Source organism: Rutidosis leptorrhynchoides, chromosome 10 (assembly GCF_046630445.1).
Source record: "Rutidosis leptorrhynchoides isolate AG116_Rl617_1_P2 chromosome 10, CSIRO_AGI_Rlap_v1, whole genome shotgun sequence".
NCBI lineage: Eukaryota > Viridiplantae > Streptophyta > Magnoliopsida > Asterales > Asteraceae > Rutidosis > Rutidosis leptorrhynchoides.
Window position 1 is genome coordinate 19,934,181 of NC_092342.1, and position 20,820 is coordinate 19,955,000.

The 20,820-nt window shown below is 34.1% G+C and overlaps 1 protein-coding gene across 2 annotated transcripts; it reads right to left on the reverse strand.

Annotated features, from left to right (window-relative positions):
- Positions 1–796: 796 nt before the first annotated feature.
- Positions 797–5,260, reverse strand: LOC139872112 (LEC14B protein-like). Of its 2 annotated transcripts, none has more exons than XM_071859927.1 (10): positions 5,104–5,260; positions 4,059–4,476; positions 3,552–3,671; positions 3,371–3,448; positions 3,075–3,251; positions 2,267–2,344; positions 1,866–2,041; positions 1,428–1,586; positions 1,247–1,307; positions 797–1,150 (listed from the first exon to the last, which is right to left on the reverse strand). In XM_071859927.1, the coding sequence occupies exons 2-10, from the start codon at positions 4,449–4,451 to the stop codon at positions 971–973; spliced, it is 1,422 nt and encodes a 473-aa protein (XP_071716028.1). In that variant the 5' UTR covers positions 4,452–4,476; positions 5,104–5,260; the 3' UTR covers positions 797–970. The 2 variants fall into 2 exon arrangements, with proteins under 2 accessions (XP_071716028.1, XP_071716027.1); XM_071859926.1 differs by having other exon boundaries at positions 4,059–4,587.
- Between the last annotated feature and the right edge of the window lie 15,560 nt (positions 5,261–20,820).

A 20,820-nucleotide genomic window follows, 5' to 3' on the forward strand; every position in this document is an offset into this window, starting at 1 on the left:
TTTATTTTGTTTTGGTACATTTTGTTTGTTTCTGTTACCATTATTTCTATTTTTAGAGTAAGTATTAAATGGTCTATTAATTTGTTTATTCTTCATTAACCTTTTTGGTCAATCCATTATTATTCACTGTTACGTTATCCATATGTATGTAATTAACATTGGTACATTTTGTTTGGTTGATAATCTACTCATAGTATACAATTGTTCATATTTATTTGCATTCCATCTACTTGCATCTACTTTAAACCAAATACAATATAAATGCGATTGATGTGAAAAAACATTACGTATTTTTTCAGCTACTGGATATGTATATTTATTAACCCTAAACAGGTTACATGGCCATTTATACTTTTATACTAATGATCAATCTAGTGAACTATTGTCAACATAAGGTAAGTGAATAAGTTAAATACTTTATACATTTCCTAAACATGCAGACCTGCCATACGCATACACATACGTATACTCACAAATACATACATCGTATGTATACATATTACATATGTTGCAAGTCAACCACGTGGCCACCGAGTTGACCAATGAAGCACGTCACCCGGGTTCAATCCTTGGTTATGCCAAATTTTTCAAAAAGGGAGTGTGACTAGAGGGTTCGCATAATGCGCAAATCACCCGGTACCAGGTCTCGTGCTCGGGAGGCTTGATTACCCGAGGTTTTTACCTTCTATGGGGAGCCAATGTGTTCGTTCATAGGAGGGTTTCCTTGCTTACCAAAAAAATGTTGCAAGTCACACACCATACATGCATTTAGAGCATATTTGGTGCACATACGTATAAAAATATTCAAATATGCCTATGAAAAGAATTTTCATATAGTAATAAATTTAATTTAATATACAAATCTATTTATGTGGAATTACAATGACAAATAACAGGGGTTGGGTGTATAATGTATACTACTGCACAACAACAAAAAGTTATTTTTGTATTTAATTTGTTTATCTTTACCTTATCTTCGGGGCCTAGCCGTATTAACGGGAATGCGGGTCCCTTCGTTACCAGGGAATTCCCATTTCGCGATATCTCCATCAAATGACGAACTAACGAGCATTGGATAATGAGGGTGCCAACTACAATCACGTACCGTTGACTTATGGTGAGCAAGTCTTGCAACTATCGCTCCAGTCACCTGAAATCGTTATAATAAATTTATTTAAAAATCAACCATGTCATGTTGATGTGAGATTTATAATAACCGCAAGGTAATGTATGATGTGATGCGTACCAAATCATATATGTAAACACATGAATCATGAGATCCAGTATAAATATACCTCTGCCCAGTGCTGCAACATCATAAACAAGGAATCAGTTATCCTTCATCATCAATCAATATTGCAAAACACAACAAACAAACAAACGCAAACAAATGGTAAGATCGTGATTAACGTGACATCTGTACTTGCCTAAATTCAGGTGAAAAGTAGCATCGTATGAGTGTGCGCAATACTGAATGACCTTTATAAGTAGAAACAGATTGATCATTTGGATGTTTTACACCTCGGGCCCGAAGTGGGTAATCCATCCATCTATAATCCCATTCATAGTTCCTAAACCCAGGAGTCCTGAAAATTAAAAATCAAATTTTGTTAGTCATTAAATATTAACCACTGTTAATTAAGAATAGTAGAGTTAATTTATTTTCTGTCAAAAAAGGTAACTTAAATAAACCATTGTTGGTCTTTGAATATTAAATTTTCTGTTTACATAAATTTATTTTTTGTAGCCCTTTAAACTTTAAAGAAGATATATAATGCGATTACGATACAACATAAATAAATCATTGATTGTAATGATGATCGACATTGGTATCTATGTGTTCCGAAATGGAAAGATCAAAATACCGAGTGACATTAGAGGACATTTTTCGGATATCCCAAAGCTTAATTGTCTGATCTTTTCCATTCGAAATGAAATAACGACCATCATTACGGCTGTCTATAAATGTAATTCCTTCTAGATGCCCCATTAGGACTCCAGCTGGCTTTCCTTTTGATCCGAAGCAGCGTCTGTCCCAAACCTAAAACATCAAAAGAAAAACAAAAAAAACAAAAAAATGGAAAAGAAATAAATTGAGAAATGATTAATGATACATATGCCTAAAGATCCTGATGCCATTTGGTATTCAAAATGACAAATCTGAGTGACGGGTTTCTAAATGAAAAAAATGATGCCGTTATCGTGAAGTTGACATACGAATTAGATAACAGAAGTCAATGTTAGTTTTCATATAAGGACTTATTACCTTACAGAGATTATCATCACTCCCAGAATAAATTAGATGACTCGCTTCATCAGCAAAGCACACAGTGTTAACGTCTGACTGCATTAATTAACAACATACTAAATAAGTAGCTTAACTGATAGCAACCTAGTAAAGAATCATAATTAGTTGTGAATAGAAATGGACTTCCATTAGAACCAATTAACTTAATGAGTCAATATAGGTTATGTTTTTTTTTAACAGCAGTTCGGGATCACCCAGGGGGACTAAACCACCTACGTGTTCATCTCCTGCAGTTGCATAACCCGCCCCCAACTGCTGCCCAGGAGGAAACCTGGCCCAATCCGAAGGCATGGGCGGTTAAACCCCCTCCCCCACTGCCCCGCAACGCGATGTGCGGAAGGCACCCTTGGGTGGAATTCAAGGGTTAAGGGGCAACCTTGTGTGCAATGCTGCACCCTATGGAAGTCGAACTCCTGACCTCTCGCTAAGAGAGGCAAGCCACTACCACAGTCCACATGAGCTAAAACACGAGGTTAATATAGGTTATGTTATATCTATATCGAATAATATATATTAGTATAATTATAGTAATAGTAATTAGATTTGAAAGATTAATTCTAATATATGTAAGAGAAATTAAAACTTGTGGTCAAAAATTTCTACGAGAGTCACCCTGACGCATTTTGTCAAAATGGATCGAGTAGAACATGTATAGATGTTTATAAGGAAAGGAACATTCACATAACTAACTAAAATTATAAGCATCCAAAAACATGAACCTATATGTAGAATGAAGGCTATATAAGGCTAGTAACAGTGGCATTACCGTATGTGCTTGAATCCGAAGAGAAAGTTTGTTTGCTTCAATATCATAAACATAGATTGAATCATCACTACTTCCAGCTACAAGTTCTTTACCATCATTCGAAAATTTCACCGAAAAAATTCCAAATGAATATCCCCCTAAATCATCACCAGCAAACTCTAGACCTTCATGAATCTCCTGAAAACATAAAGATCTTGATTTAAAGAAAGCATGAAAAAGTTGATAATACTGTCATAAGTTCAAGGCACACATAGGACTACTAACTCACAAGATAAAGATAGTTCATAGTTTCATACCGTGACATTAGCATGAGACTCTGTAGCAGCAGATCCAATATTCACAATGTTGACTACAGGAGACATAGTCGCATAAACCTGCATGCATAAATGTTGTAAAGGAATGTAATCACTCAATCTATTTCGAGTAGTTTTTGAGGATCGGGAGAAAAAGAAAACAAGAATCTAAAGCGTTACTCACTAGGAAACGTTTATCGGGTGAAAGAGAGGTGTCGGTAACCGTCCAACGCAAGCTTCTGGCAACAATATTCTTCTGAAGTTTCCACCCCAATTCAGCATTATAGATTTTGATGTGGCTTCCCTGTTACACAAGATAATTTACACTTGTTAGGTGAAATAATATACAACAATCCTAATTGTGAAGACCATAATGCCCTTAAACTAGAATATACTTTGGGTATGTTTGGATGAGAGCTTTTTGGAGTGTTTAGGAGCTTCTAGCTTGTATAAAAAAGTTGGTATCTAATACGTAGTAAAAAGCTTCGTTTGGTTGAAGGAGCTTAAAGCTTTTGGACGTAGGGAAAAAACTAAAAGCTACTATTTGCTATGGCCAGGATAATTGTTAACCCGAAAAGGATGTACATCAATAAATTATTATGAGGTAAGATTGTAGAAACGAAAATCACTAAAATTTGCATTTACATTTTTAGATTATCCTAAATTAAATGATAGGGCAAAAAACAAGTACCTGGAATGCGGCAACAAAGAGGGCACCATCATTTGAAAACTGTGAAACGTAAGCACGGGTAGTTAATTGATCTACAACAGTAGGACCTTTAACGGGCAAATATTTGTTCAAAATATGACAACGGTCGGCTGCAGAAAACCTCCCTTTACCCGAATAATTCCCTTCTCGACCCGCCAACATCTTAACTGGCGAAACGATAAACTCGTTCCTCCGTGGAAGAACCCGTTTTAACTTATCATGTGGAGTCGATCCAAGTTTTGTAAGCTTAGCAACTTCATGATCGAGTTCGTTCTGTGATGAAGGTCGAGGACTATCGTTATCATCTCCAACAGGAGATGATTCACTATCGGAATAATCGGGGTCTATCTCCAATCTACTCAAAGCATATCCCATATCACCTAAAGCAGTGTTCCAAGCCCTAAAGTACATTTTAACATAAACGCTTTATAAATTATTAAAATCTTATAATATCATATATAGCATTACACTATGCTCCTTCATAACATCCCCAAATTTCAGCTCTCAAACCCTGCAAACAAATATATTATCATATTTCAAACCTCAACCAGCTAAAAAAACTCTATTGTTACTCTCTTGTTCTATAGGAGTTTAATAAACACATGTTTCACTATAAATCATGATACTAACATATGCAAATCGATACACTGTCAAACTATATTGGTTATGAAGTATCAAAACATAAGCTAATTTAAGTATCATTTTCTATCTAGCAATATATTTGATCATGTATTCATAAGATAAGCTAATTTAATGATTAATTAAGCTATATATACAAGCTTAAACACTATATCATACCTAATATTCTAACAGAGAAGCGATTTCTTAGTTTTGACTAGTTAATCAGAACCAAAATCAACAAAAAATTATAAACACTAAATGTATTCAACCGCAACAAACTTGATTTAGCAATAGGCGCCCCAAAGTTACGATTTACGAGATATAATAATAATAAATTATATAATCAAACTGATGAAATTTAACTGAAATTAAACTCACAATTTGAGGGGAAATCCAATCAAAATACCTGAAGCTCGTTCTCACTGGAGATGAAAAAAAGTCTCTGAGTAATCAGAATTTAGAACACCTACTACTGCTAGCTGACCAGATTTAATTCGATAATTAGTCGTAATTATTTATTTTTTATTTGATTATGATTATTTCTTCGACTTTTCCTACTTGCAACAACCGCTAAAACCGCACACGGATGTTGAATATTGGCTCGTTATATTTTATTTTTATTAAGATTAAATTGTTGGTCCCTTTGTTTTATCTAAAAATACATTGGTATTTCTTTTCTTATATAAAATTATACGGATAGTTCCTATAGTTTTTAAAATTCATAGTGTTGGTGTTAAACCTAACGCCAGTTAACTTGTTCGGTTAATCAAGTAATTAGCGTTAGGTTTGTGACCACCACTATCCATTTTAAGAAGATTGTCAACGCAGTTTTAAAAAAATAAATAAATAAATAAATAAATAAATAAAACAAAAAAAAAACTATCGATATAATTTTAGAAAAACTGTAAACTACGGGGATCAATGGATGTAATTAACTTTAAAATTAATATCCCGCCAAATATATTTCTAGTACAATATCCACCCATTATTATTATTGATGATTGATGATTTCATCAATATGTTGACCCACATATTTCACGAAAACACTATTACAAAATCCTAAATTATCATGCCTATGTAAATTCCCCGATAAAGGTTATTAAAAACTCTTTGATTTGCAACTAGTTTTTAAACTCAGATTTACACAATCATCAACGAACTTATACATACAAGTCGTAAGCAGTATAAATACCTCCCAAATTCATCCCAATGTTAAAAACCTTATTGAAGTATTTACACATCATCGCTAATAATGGTGTTAAATATGGGCTTGTTAAAGCGGATTTAGTTAAAATTTAGAAGATGAAGATAGTGCAGACAACAGAGACGTAATGGTGAACGGACGGCAGGTAGCAATTGTGAATTGATTTGGTTGATATTTGTGATTTTGATTTTTGACGAAATATTAAGGGGAATGAGCCCTACTTTCGTCTGATTTTTCCATTCGACATATATGATGATGATTGTGTAGGTCAGAGTTGAAAATTATAATTGTATTTAAAGTATGTACATGTTTTGTCTAAAAGTTGAAGTTTTAGTGATAGAATAGTGACATAGAACGATTATGGTATAACTATATCTTAATAGCTAGATGTTGGCTTGTGATTTAAAGTTAAAAGGGGTTGATTTACGTTTGGGAAGAGAACGAAAAGGGTCTAGTCCAAATGGTTTTAAAAATGCACAATGATGGTTCTAAACTTGACCTTGGTTAATATGCTTCGTTAATCAATTAACTAGCGCTAGGTTTAGGAACATAGTTGTGTGTTATAAAAATCATAATGACTGCCGATATTGAAATGACCTCTAGGTTTAGGAACATAGTTGTGTGTTATAAAAATCATACCGATTATAAACGATTCACAATAGTTGATTTCATTGCAAGGTACTTGACATCTATATGATACATTTTACAAACATTGCATTCGTTTTTAAAAGATAAACTTTCATTACATCGAAAGTTGACGGCATGCATACCATTTCATAATATATCCAACTATAATTGACTTAATAATAATCTTGATGAACTCAACGACTCGAATGCAACGTCTTTTGAAATATGTCATGAATGACTCCAAGTAATATCTCTAAAATGAACAAATGCACAGCGAAAGATTTCTTTCATACCTGGGAATAAACATGCTTTAAAGTGTCAACCAAAAGGTTGGTGAGTTCAATAGTTTATCATAAACAATCATTTCCAATGATATAATAGACCACAAGATACTTATATTTCGAAAAAAATCTGTGCAGGTCTGCTCACTGCTGTAAAAATCATTCATATGAAGAACACCGGAACCTTTCAAAACAAACTCACCAACGGTAACTAATGCGTCATGCAATGCAAAAATTTCTCACCGAGGTAGTTAATACAATACAATTTCACCAACGGTAGCTAATGCATCGTGCAATGCAAAAATTTCTCACCGTAAATAATTTCAACAACGGTAGCTAATGCATCGTGCAATGCAAAAATTTCTCACCGTAAACAATCTTACAACGGTAGCTAATGCATCGTGCAATGCAAAAATTTCTCACCGAGGTTAGCTAAAACGGCAGCTAATGCATCGTGCAATGCAAAAATTTCTCACCGAGGGTAGCTAAAATGGCAGCTAATGCATCGTGCAATGCAAAAATTTCTTACCGATAGTAGCTACTAAATCGAACCATTTCGGTAGCTAATGCGTCGTGCAATGCCAAAATTTCTCACCGATGGTCGATAATACAATATTATATAAATCGAACCTCTGAATCCAAATAATTCTATCATAGAATGCAGTTTTTAGTACTTGTGTCAATTTTGTCAAACATTTATAAAACAGTTCATGTATTCCCAGTTTAAAAATATATCTAAAAAAGCATTTAATAATACAGATATAAAAACAGCGCATGTATTCTCAGTCCCAAAAATGTAATGAGTAAAAGGGAATCAAATGAACTCACTATACAATATTTTGTAGTAAAAATATTCGCACGATGATACTGAACAATGCAGAGTTGGCCTCGGATTCACGAACCTATATCAATTTGTATATCTATTAAAACATATAATGGAAATTACATAATTTCATTTATATATTATTTATATATTTGTAGTTATATAGGATTTACTAAATTCTATTTTAAAACATATACTTTGTTTTTGTATATTATTTCTTAAATTATATGTTATATATATTTACTTTGTATTTATACATTTTAAATAATTAATATTTATTCATTTAGTTATATAAATATATTTATGTTTAAAAACCGAAAGTTTGTTATATGTAAGTATTTATATAAATAACACTAATATGTTTGATATATAGCTATATGAAATATTAATATAGTTATAGCATATGGAATAAGTATATTTTACATACAAAATATTTATCTGTTAAAATGATAGTTTTTTATGGTAATGATTTACTAGTAATAATAATATTAACTTTATCAATAATAATGATAATACTAATAATAATACCTATGTTAATGATAATAATAATACTAATAATTATAAAATGTTACAAGTACTAATATTAACGAAAATAATAATAATTTGTATCATTCTCATGATAATAATAATAATAATAATCGTAATCATATTGATAATAGTAATGAAATGTCCCGTTCTTATTGATTAAAAACGTTCCATATTAATTGATTTCGTTGCGAGGTTTTGACCTCTATATGAGACGTTTTTCAAAGACTGCATTCATTTTTAAAACAAACCATAACCTTTATTTCATAAATAAAGGTTTAAAAAGCTTTACGTAGATTATCAAATAATGATAATCTAAAATATCCTGTTTACACACGACCATTACATAATGGTTTACAATACAAATATGTTACATCGAAATCAGTTTCTTGAATGCAGTTTTTACACAATATCATACAAACATGGACTCCAAATCTTGTCCTTATTTTAGTATGCAACAGCGGAAGCTCTTAATATTCACCTGAGAATAAACATGCTTTAAACGTCAACAAAAATGTTGATGAGTTATAGGTTTAACCTATATATATCAAATCGTAACAATAGACCACAAGATTTCATATTTCAATACACATCCCATACATAGAGATAAAAATCATTCATATGGTGAACACCTGGTAACCGACATTAACAAGATGCATATATAAGAATATCCCCATCATTCCGGGACACCCTTCGGATATGATATAAATTTCGAAGTACTAAAGCATCTGGTACTTTGGATGGGGTTTGTTAGGCCCAATAGATCTATCTTTAGGATTCGCGTCAATTAGGGTGTCTGTTCCCTAATTCTTAGATTACCAGACTTAATAAAAAATCGAACCATAGAATGTAGTTTCACGTACTTGTGTCTATTTTGTAAATCATTTATAAAACCTGCATGTATTCTCATCCCAAAAATATTAGATTTTAAAAGTGGGACTATAACTCACTTTCACAGATTTTTACTTCGTCAGGAAGTAAGACTTGGCCACTGGTTGATTCACGAACCTATAACAATATATACATATATATCAAAGTATGTTCAAAATATATTTACAACACTTTTAATATATTTTGATGTTTTAAGTTTCTTAAGTCAGCTGTCCTCGTTAGTAACCTACAACTAGTTGTCCACAGTTAGATGTACAGAAATAAATCGATAAATATTATCTTGAATCAATCCACGACCCAGTGTATACGTATCTCAGTATTGATCACAACTCAAACTATATATATTTTGGAATCAACCTCAACCATGTATAGCTAACCCCAACATTCACATATAGAGTGTCTATGGTTGTTCCGAAATATATATAGATGTGTCGACATGATAGGTCGAAATATTGTATACGTGTCTATGGTATCTCAAGATTACATAATATACAATACAAGTTGATTAAGTTATGGTTGGAATAGATTTGTTACCAATTTTCACGTAGCTAAAATGAGAAAAATTATCCAATCTTGTTTTACCCATAACTTCTTCATTTTAAATCCGTTTTGAGTGAATCAAATTGCTATGGTTTCATATTGAACTCTATTTTATGAATCTAAACAGAAAACGTATAGGTTTATAGTCGGAAAAATAAGTTACAAGTCGTTTTTGTAAAGGTAGTCATTTCAGTCGAAAGAACGACGTCTAGATGACCATTTTAGAAAACATACTTTCACTTTGAGTTTAACCATAATTTTTGGATATAGTTTCATGTTCATAATAAAAATCATTTTCTCAGAATAACAACTTTTAAATCAAAGTTTATCATAGTTTTTAATTAACTAACCCAAAACAGCCCGCGGTGTTACTACGGCGGCGTAAATCCGGTTTTACGGTGTTTTTCGTGTTTTCAGGTTTTAAATCATTAAGTTAGCATATCATATAGATATAGAACATGTGTTTAGTTGATTTTAAAAGTCAAGTTAGAAGGATTAACTTTTGTTTGCGAACAAGTTTAGAATTAACTAAACTATGTTCTAGTGATTACAAGTTTAAACCTTCGAATAAGATAGCTTTATACGTATGAATCGAATGATGTTATGAACATCATTACTACCTTAATTTCCTTGGATAAACCTACTGGAAAATAGAAAAATGGATCTAGCTTCAACGGATCCTTGGATGGCTCGAAGTTCTTGAAGCAGAATCATGACACGAAAACAAGTTCAAGTAAGATCATCACTTGAAATAAGATTGTTATAGTTATAGAAATTGAACCAAAGTTTGAATATGATTATTACCTTGTATTAGAATGATAACCTACTGTAAGAAACAAAGATTTCTTGAGGTTAGATGATCACCTTACAAGATTGGAAGTGAGCTAGCAAACTTGAAAGTATTCTTGATTTTATGTAACTAGAACTTGTAGAATATATGAAGAACACTTAGAACTTGAAGATAGAACTTGAGAGAGATCAATTAGATGAAGAAAATTGAAGAATGAAAGTGTTTGTAGGTGTTTTTGGTCGTTGGTGTATGGATTAGATATAAAGGATATGTAATTTTGTTTTCATGTAAATAAGTCATGAATGATTACTCATATTTTTGTAATTTTATGAGATATTTCATGCTAGTTTCCAAATGATGCTTCCCACATGTGTTAGGTGACTCACATGGGCTGCTAAGAGCTGATCATTGGAGTGTATATACCAATAGTACATACATCTAAAAGCTGTGTATTGTACGAGTACGAATACGGGTGCATACGAGTAGAATTGTTGATGAAACTGAACGAGGATGTAATTGTAAGCATTTTTGTTAAGTAGAAGTATTTTGATAAGTGTATTTAAGTCTTTCAAAAGTGTATAAATACATATTAAAACACTACATGTATATACATTTTAACTGAGTCGTTAAGTCATCGTTAGTCGTTACATGTAAGTGTTGTTTTGAAACCTTTAGGTTAACGATCTTGTTAAATGTTGTTAACCCAATGTTTATAATATCAAATGAGATTTTAAATTATTATATTATCATGATATTATCATGTATGAATATCTCTTAATATGATATATATACATTAAATGTCTTTACAACGATAATCGTTACATATATGTCTCGTTTAAAAATCATTAAGTTAGTAGTCTTGTTTTTACATATGTAGTTCATTGTTAATATACTTAATGATATGTTTACTTATCATAGTATCATGTTAACTATATATATATCCATATATATGTCATCATATAGTTTTTACAAGTTTTAACGTTCGTGAATCACCGGTCAACTTGGGTGGTCAATTGTCTATATGAAACATATTTCAATTAATCAAGTCTTAACAAGTTTGATTGCTTAACATGTTGGAAACATTTAATCATGTAAATATCAATCTCAATTAATATATATAAACATGGAAAAGTTCGGGTCACTACAGTACCTACCCGTTAAATAAATTTCGTCCCGAAATTTTAAGCTGTTGAAGGTGTTGACGAATCTTCTGGAAATAGATGCGGGTATTTCTTCTTCATCTGATCTTCACACTCCCAGGTGAACTCGGGTCCTCTACGAGCATTCCATCGAACCTTAACAATTGGTATCTTGTTTTGCTTAAGTCTTTTAACCTCACGATCCATTATTTCGACGGGTTCTTCGATGAATTGAAGTTTTTCGTTGATTTGGATTTCATCTAACGGAATAGTGAGATCTTCTTTAGCAAAACATTTCTTTAAATTCGAGACGTGGAAAGTGTTATGTACAGCCGCGAGTTGTTGAGGTAACTCTAGTCGGTAAGCTACTGGTCCGATACGATCAATAATCTTGAATGGTCCAATATACCATGGATTTAATTTCCCTCGTTTACCAAATCGAACAACGCCTTTCCAAGGTGCAACTTTAAGCATGACCATCTCTCCAATTTCAAATTCTATATCTTTTCTTTTAATGTCAGCGTAGCTCTTTTGTCGACTTTGGGCGGTTTTCAACCGTTGTTGAATTTGGATGATCTTCTCGGTAGTTTCTTGTATAATCTCCGGACCCGTAATCTGTCTATCCCCCACTTCACTCCAACAAATTGGAGACCTGCACTTTCTACCATAAAGTGCTTCAAACGGCGCCATCTCAATGCTTGAATGGTAGCTGTTGTTGTAGGAAAATTATGCTAACGGTAGATGTCGATCCCAACTGTTTCCGAAATCAATAACACATGCTCGTAGCATGTCTTCAAGCGTTTGTATCGTCCTTTCGCTCTGCCCATCAGTTTTTGGATGATAGGCAGTACTCATGTCTAGACGAGTTCCTAATGCTTGCTGTAATGTCTGCCAGAATCTTGAAATAAATCTGCCATCCCTATCAGAGATAATAGAGATTGGTATTCCATGTCTGGAGATGACTTCCTTCAAATACAGTCGTGCTAACTTCTCCATCTTGTCATCTTCTCTTATTGGCAAGAAGTGTGCTGATTTGGTGAGACGGTCAACTATTACCCAAATAGTATCAAAACCACTTGCAGTCCTTGGCAATTTAGTGATGAAATCCATGGTAATGTTTTCCCATTTCCATTCCGGGATTTCGGGTTGTTGAAGTAGACCTGATGGTTTCTGATGCTCAGCTTTGACCTTAGAACACGTCAAACATTCTCCTACGTATTTAGCAACATCGGCTTTCATACCCCTCCACCAAAAATGTTTCTTGAGATCCTTGTACATCTTCCCCGTTCCAGGATGTATTGAGTATCTGGTTTTATGAGCTTCTCTAAGTACCATTTCTCTCATATCTCCAAATTTTGATACCCAAATCCTTTCAGCCCTATACCGGGTTCCGTCTTCTCGAATATTAAGATGCTTCTCCGATCCTTTGGGTATTTCATCCTTTAAATTTCCCTCTTTTAAAACTCCTTGTTGCGCCTCCTTTATTTGAGTAGTAATGTTATTATGAATCATTATATTCATAGATTTTACTCGAATGGGTTCTCTGTCCTTCCTGCTCAAGGCATCGGCTACCACATTTGCCTTCCCCGGGTGGTAACGAATCTCAAAGTCGTAATCATTCAATAATTCAATCCACCTACGCTGCCTCATATTCAGTTGTTTCTGATTAAATATGTGTTGAAGACTTTTGTGGTCGGTATATATAATACTTTTGACCCCATATAAGTAGTGCCTCCAAGTCTTTAATGCAAAAACAACCGCGCCTAATTCCAAATCATGCGTCGTATAATTTTGTTCGTGAATCTTCAATTGTCTAGACGCATAAGCAATCACCTTCGTTCGTTGCATTAATACACAACCGAGACCTTGCTTTGATGCGTCACAATAAATCACAAAATCATCATTCCCTTCAGGCAATGACAATATAGGTGCCGTAGTTAGCTTTTTCTTCAATAACTGAAACGCTTTCTCTTGTTCATCATTCCATTCAAATTTCTTCCCTTTATGCGTTAATGCAGTCAAGGGTTTTGCTATTCTGGAAAAGTCTTGGATGAACCTTCGGTAGTAACCAGCTAGTCCTAAAAACTAGCGTATGTGTTTCGGAGTTTTTGGGGTTTCCCACTTTTCAACAGTGTCTATCTTTGCCGAATCCACCTTAATACCTTCTTTGTTCACTATGTGACCGAGGAATTGAACTTCTTCCAACCAAAATGCACACTTTGAAAACTTAGCGTACAATTCTTCCTTCCTCAATACTTCTAACACTTTTCTCAAATGTTCACCGTGTTCTTGGTCATTCTTTGAGTAAATAAGTATGTCATCAATGAAAACAATGACAAACTTGTCAAGGTATGGTCCACACACTCGGTTCATAAGGTCCATGAACACAGCTGGTGCATTAGTTAAACCAAACAGCATGACCATAAACTCGTAATGACCGTAACGTGTTCTGAAAGCAGTCTTTGGAATATCATCTTCTTTCACCCGCATTTGATGATATCCGGAACGTAAGTCAATCTTTGAATAAACAGAGGAGCCTTGTAGTTGATCAAATAAGTCGTCGATTCTCGGTAGTGGGTAGCGGTTCTTGATGGTAAGTTTGTTCAACTCTCGGTAGTCGATACACAACCTGAATGTACCATCTTTCTTCTTGACAAACAAAACAGGAGCTCCCCACGGTGATCTGCTTGGTCGAATGAAACCACGCTCTAAAAGTTCTTGTAATTGGCTTTGCAGTTCTTTCATCTCGCTGGGTGCTAGTCTGTAAGGAGCACGAGCTATTGGTGCAGCTCCTGGTACAAGATCTATTTGAAATTCAACGGATCGATGTGGGGGTAATCCCGGTAATTCTTTCGGAAATACATCGGGAAATTCTTTTGCGATGGGAACATCATTGATGCTCTTTTCTTCAGTTTGTACTTTCTCGACGTGTGCTAGAACAGCATAGCAACCTTTTCTTATTAGTTTTTGTGCCTTCAAATTACTAATAAGATGTAGCTTCGTGTTGCCCTTTTCTCCGTACACCATTAAGGGTTTTCCTTTTTCTCGTATAATGCGAATTGCATTTTTGTAACAAACGATCTCTGCTTTCACTTCTTTCAACCAGTCCATACCGATTATCACATCAAAACTCCCTAACTCTACTGGTATCAAATCAATCTTAAATATTTCGCTAACCAGTTTAATTTCTCGATTCTGACATATATTATCTGCTGAAATTAATTTACCATTTGCTAATTCGAGTAAAAATTTACTATCCAAAGGCGTCAACGGACAACTTAATTTAGCACAAAAATCTCTACTCATATAGCTTCTATCCGCACCCGAATCAAATAAAACGTAAGCAGATTTATTGTCAATAAGAAACGTACCCGTAACAAGCTCCGGGTCTTCCTGTGCCTCTGCCACATTAATATTGAAAACTCTTCCGCGGCCTTGTCCATTCGTGTTCTCCTGGTTCGGGCAATTTCTAATAATGTGGCCCGGTTTTCCACATTTATAACAAACTACATTGGCATAACTTGCTCTGACACTACTTGCTCCGCCATTACTCGTTCCGACACCATTTGTTCCTTTCGTTCTGTTAACCCCTGGTCCGTAGACATCACATTTCGCCGCGCTATGACCATTTCTTTTACACTTGTTGCAAAATTTGGTGCAGAACCCCGAGTGATACTTTTCACACCTTTGGCATAGCGGCTTCTGATTGTTGTTGTTGTTGAGGTTATTATTGTTGTTAAGATGATTGTTGTGGTTGCTGTTGTTGTTGTTGTTGTTGTTGTTGGGCCGTTTGTTGTAGTTGCGATTGTTAGGATAGTTGTTGCGATTATTGTTATAATTGCTGTTGTTGTTGTATTGGTGATTCTTATCACCGTTTTCCTCCCACTTTCTTTTGACTTGCTTCACATTGGCCTCTTCAGCAGTCTGTTCTTTAATTCTTTCTTCAATCTGGTTCACTAGTTTGTGAGCCATTCTACATGCCTGTTGTATGGAGGCGGGCTCGTGTGAACTTATATCTTCTTGGATTCTTTCTGGTAATCCTTTCACAAACGCGTCGATCTTCTCTTCCTCATCTTCGAATGCTCCCGGACACAATAGGCACAATTCTGTGAATCGTCTTTCGTACGTGGTAATATCAAATCCTTGGGTTCGTAACCCTCTAAGTTCTGTCTTGAGCTTATTGACCTCGGTTCTGGGACGGTACTTCTCGTTCATCAAGTGCTTGAATGCTGACCACGGTAGTGCGTACGCATCGTCTTGTCCCACTTGCTCTAGATAGGTATTCCACCATGTTAACACAGAACCTGTGAAGGTATGCGTAGCGTACTTTACTTTGTCCTCTTCAGTACACTTACTTATGGCAAACACCGATTCGACCTTCTCGGTCCACCGTTTCAATCCGATCGGTCCTTCGGTTCCATCAAATTCCAAAGGTTTGCAGGCAGTGAATTCTTTGTAGGTGCATCCTACACGATTTCCTGTACTGCTAGATCCAAGGTTATTGTTGGTATGTAGCGCAGCCTGTACTGCGGCTATGTTTGAAGCTAGAAAAGTACGGAATTCCTCTTCATTCATATTCACGGTGTGTCGAGTAGTCGGTGCCATTTCCTTCAAAATAGTTAAATGGAACAAGTTAATCATACAGAATATTAAGAGTAGTTAATAGTATTTCGTAGCATAATATGAACTCATTTATAAAAGCTTTTTCTTCATATTAGCGTTTTATAAGTTTAAATTCGGGTAGTACCTACCCGTTAAGTTCATACTTAGTAGCTAATATACAATTCAACTACTATAATTCTATATGAAAAACTGATTATAATAATATTTCGCGTTCAAACTTTTATACAATATTTTACAAACTTACAATACCGCTTATTTTACATAAAGCATGAAATATAGCACACAATAACTTTGATACAAGATAGTTGTGAAGATAATTCTAGCTAGTACACAAGTCGTTCAGCAAAGGCAATAAAGACACGTAATCCATACGTCCAGAAACAAGTCATGCATTCTGGTTTTACTAGGACTACTTCCCATCCTTGGTCTTGTGCAACATAACCGTTATGGCCATTGATAAGACAGCGTGTTGTAACGTCGTCAAAGGGACGAGGGTTACGTAATGTCCAACAGTCCCGTAATAATCTAAAAACCTCATTTCTTACCCCAATTACCGACTCCGTCACTTGTGGAAACGTTTTGTTTAATAGTTGTAGCCCGATGTTCTTGTTCTCACTTTGGTGAGAAGCGAACATTACTAATCCGTAAGCATAACATGCTTCTTTATGTTGCATGTTAGCCGCTTTTTCTAAATCACGAAGTCCAATATTCGGATATATTGAGTCAAAATAATTTCTTAACCCGTTGCGTAAAATAGCATTTGGGTTCCCCGCAATATATGCGTCAAAGTAAACACATCGTAACTTATGGGTTTCCCAATGTGATATCCCCCATCTTTCAAACGAAAGTCTCTTATAAACCAAGACATTCTTGGAACGTTCTTCGAATGTCTTACAAACTGATCTCGCCTTAAATAGTTGTGCCGAGGAATTCTGGCCGACTCTAGACAAGATTTCATCAATCATGTCTCCGGGTAGGTCTCTTAAAATATTGGGTTGTCTATCCATTTTGTGTTTTTAAACTGTAAAATAGACAAGAGTTAGATTCATAAAAAAATACTTATTAATACAAGCAATTTTTACATATATCATAAAGCATAAGAACACTATATTACATATATTACACCACACGAATACAACTATCTTATTCCGACTCGCTCGTTTCTTCTTCTTCGGTTTTGGTTCGTTTTGCCAAGTTTCTAGGGATATATGATGTTCCCCTAATATGAGCCGTCGTTGTCCACATTGGTTTAGAAAAACCTGGTGGTTTAGAGGTTCCCGGGTCATTGTTACAACTTAAGGACTTCGGGCGTTGACGATACATATAAAGTTCATCGGGGTTGGAATTAGATTTCTCTATTTTTATGCCCTTTCCCTTATTATTTTCTTTTGCCTTTTTAAATTCAGTTGGGGTAATTTCTATAACATCATCGGAATTCTCGTCGGAATCCGATTCATCGGAGAATTGGTAATCCTCCCAATATTTTGCTTCCTTGGCGGAAACACCATTGACCATAATTAACCTTGGTCAGTTGGTTGAGGATTTTCTTTTACTTAACCGTTTTATTATTTCCCCCACCGGTTCTATTTCTTCATCCGGTTTCGATTCTTCTTCCGGTTCCGATTCTTCTTCCGGTTCCGACTCTTCTTCCGGTTCCTCTTCGGGAACTTGTGAATCAGTCCACGAATCATTCCAATTTACATTTGACTCTTCATTATTATTAGGTGAGTCAATGGGACTTGTTCTAGAGGTAGACATCTATCACATAATATCAAACGCGTTAAGAGATTAATATATCACATAATATTCACATGTTAAAAATATATAGTTTCCAACAAAATTTGTTAAGCAATCATTTTTCAAGTAAACACGGTCGAAGTCCAGACTCACTAATGCATCCTAACAAACTCGATAAGACACACTAATGAAAAATTCTGGTTCTCTAAGACCAACGCTCGGATACCAACTGAAATGTCCCGTTCTTATTGATTAAAAACGTTCCATATTAATTGATTTCGTTGCGAGGTTTTGACCTCTATATGAGACGTTTTTCAAAGACTGCATTCATTTTTAAAACAAACCATAACCTTTATTTCATAAATAAAGGTTTAAAAAGCTTTACGTAGATTATCAAATAATGATAATCTAAAATATCCTGTTTACACACGACCATTACATAATGGTTTACAATACAAATATGTTACATCGAAATCAGTTTCTTGAATACAGTTTTTACACAATATCATACAAACATGGACTCCAAATCTTGTCCTTATTTTAGTATGCAACAGCGGAAGCTCTTAATATTCACCTGAGAATAAACATGCTTTAAACGTCAACAAAAATGTTGGTGAGTTATAGGTTTAACCTATATATATCAAATCGTAACAATAGACCACAAGATTTCATATTTCAATACACATCCCATACATAGAGATAAAAATCATTCATATGGTGAACACCTGGTAACCGACATTAACAAGATGCATATATAAGAATATCCCCATCATTCCGGGACACCCTTCGGATATGATATAAATTTCGAAGTACTAAAGCATCCGGTACTTTGGATGGGGTTTGTTAGGCCCAATAGATCTATCTTTAGGATTCGCGTCAATTAGGGTGTCTGTTCCCTAATTCTTAGATTACCAGACTTAATAAAAAGGGGCATATTCGATTTCGATAATTCAACCATAGAATGTAGTTTCACGTACTTGTGTCTATTTTGTAAATCATTTATAAAACCTGCATGTATTCTCATCCCAAAAATATTAGATTTTAAAAGTGGGACTATAACTCACTTTCACAGATTTTTACTTCGTCGGGAAGTAAGACTTGGCCACTGGTTGATTCACGAACCTATAACAATATATACATATATATCAAAGTATGTTCAAAATATATTTACAACACTTTTAATATATTTTGATGTTTTAAGTTTCTTAAGTCAGCTGTCCTCGTTAGTAACCTACAACTAGTTGTCCACAGTTAGATGTACAGAAATAAATCGATAAATATTGTCTTGAATCAATCCACGACCCAGTGTATACGTATCTCAGTATTGATCACAACTCAAACTATATATATTTTGGAATCAACCTCAACCCTGTATAGCTAACCCCAACATTCACATATAGAGTGTCTATGGTTGTTCCGAAATATATATAGATGTGTCGACATGATAGGTCGAAACATTGTATACGTGTCTATGGTATCTCAAGATTACATAATATACAATACAAGTTGATTAAGTTATGGTTGGAATAGATTTGTTACCAATTTTCACGTAGCTAAAATGAGAAAAATTATCCAATCTTGTTTTACCCATAACTTCTTCATTTTAAATCCGTTTTGAGTGAATCAAATTGCTATGGTTTCATATTGAACTCTATTTTATGAATCTAAACAGAAAAAGTATAGGTTTATAGTCAGAAAAATAAGTTACAAGTCATTTTTGTAAAGGTAGTCATTTCAGTCGAAAGAACGACGTCTAGATGACCATTTTAGAAAACATACTTTCACTTTGAGTTTAACCATAATTTTTGGATATAGTTTCATGTTCATAATAAAAATCATTTTCTCAGAATAACAACTTTTAAATCAAAGTTTATCATAGTTTTTAATTAACTAACCCAAAACAGCCCGCGATGTTACTACGACGGCGTAAATCCGGTTTTACGGTGTTTTTCGTGTTTTCAGGTTTTAAATCATTAAGTTAGCATATCATATAGATATAGAACATGTGTTTAGTTGATTTTAAAAGTCAAGTTAGAAGGATTAACTTTTGTTTGCGAACAAGTTTAGAATTAACTAAACTATGTTCTAGTGATTACAAGTTTAAACCTTCGAATAAGATAGCTTTATACGTATGAATCAAATGATGTTATGAACATCATTAATACCTTAATTTCCTTGGATAAACCTACTGGAAAAGAGAAAAATAGATCTAGCTTCAACGGATCCTTGGATGGCTCGAAGTTCTTGAAGCAGAATCATGACACGAAAACAAGTTCAAGTAAGATCATCACTTGAAATAAGATTGTTATAGTTATAGAAATTGAACCAAAGTTTGAATATGATTATTACCTTGTATTAGAATGATAACCTACTGTAAGAAACAAAGATTTCTTGAGGTTGGATGATCACCTTACAAGATTGGAAGTGAGCTAGCAAACTTGAAAGTATTCTTGATTTTATGTAACTAGAACTTGTAGAATATATGAAGAACACTTAGAACTTGAAGATAGAACTTGAGAGAGATCAATTAGATGAAGAAAATTGAAGAATGAAAGTGTTTGTAGGTGTTTTTGGTCGTTGGTGTATGGATTAGATATAAAGGATATGTAATTTTGTTTTCATGTAAATAAGTCATGAATGATTACTCATATTTTTGTAATTTTATGAGATATTTCATGCTAGTTGCCAAATGATGGTTCCCACATGTGTTAGGTGACTCACATGGGCTGCTAAGAGCTGATCATTGGAGTGTATATACCAATAGTACATACATCTAAAAGCTGTGTATTGTACGAGTACGAATACGGGTGCATACGAGTAGAATTGTTGATGAAACTGAACGAGGATGTAATTGTAAGCATTTTTGTTAAGTAGAAGTATTTTGATAAGTGTATTTAAGTCTTTCAAAAATGTATAAATACATATTAAAACACTACATGTATA

Bases quoted from the DNA above. Each gene is read 5' to 3' on its own strand.
- LOC139872112 (XM_071859926.1), bottom strand. From the start codon at position 4,487: ATGTACTTTAGGGCTTGGAACACTGCTTTAGGTGATATGGGATATGCT. The intron at 2,345-3,074 runs GTAATGCCACTG...TAATTAATGCAG, and splicing joins TTCGGATTCAAGCACATACG to TCAGACGTTAACACTGTGTG. The intron at 1,587-1,865 runs GTATTTTGATCT...TTTAATTTTCAG, and splicing joins ATGTCCTCTAATGTCACTCG to GACTCCTGGGTTTAGGAACT.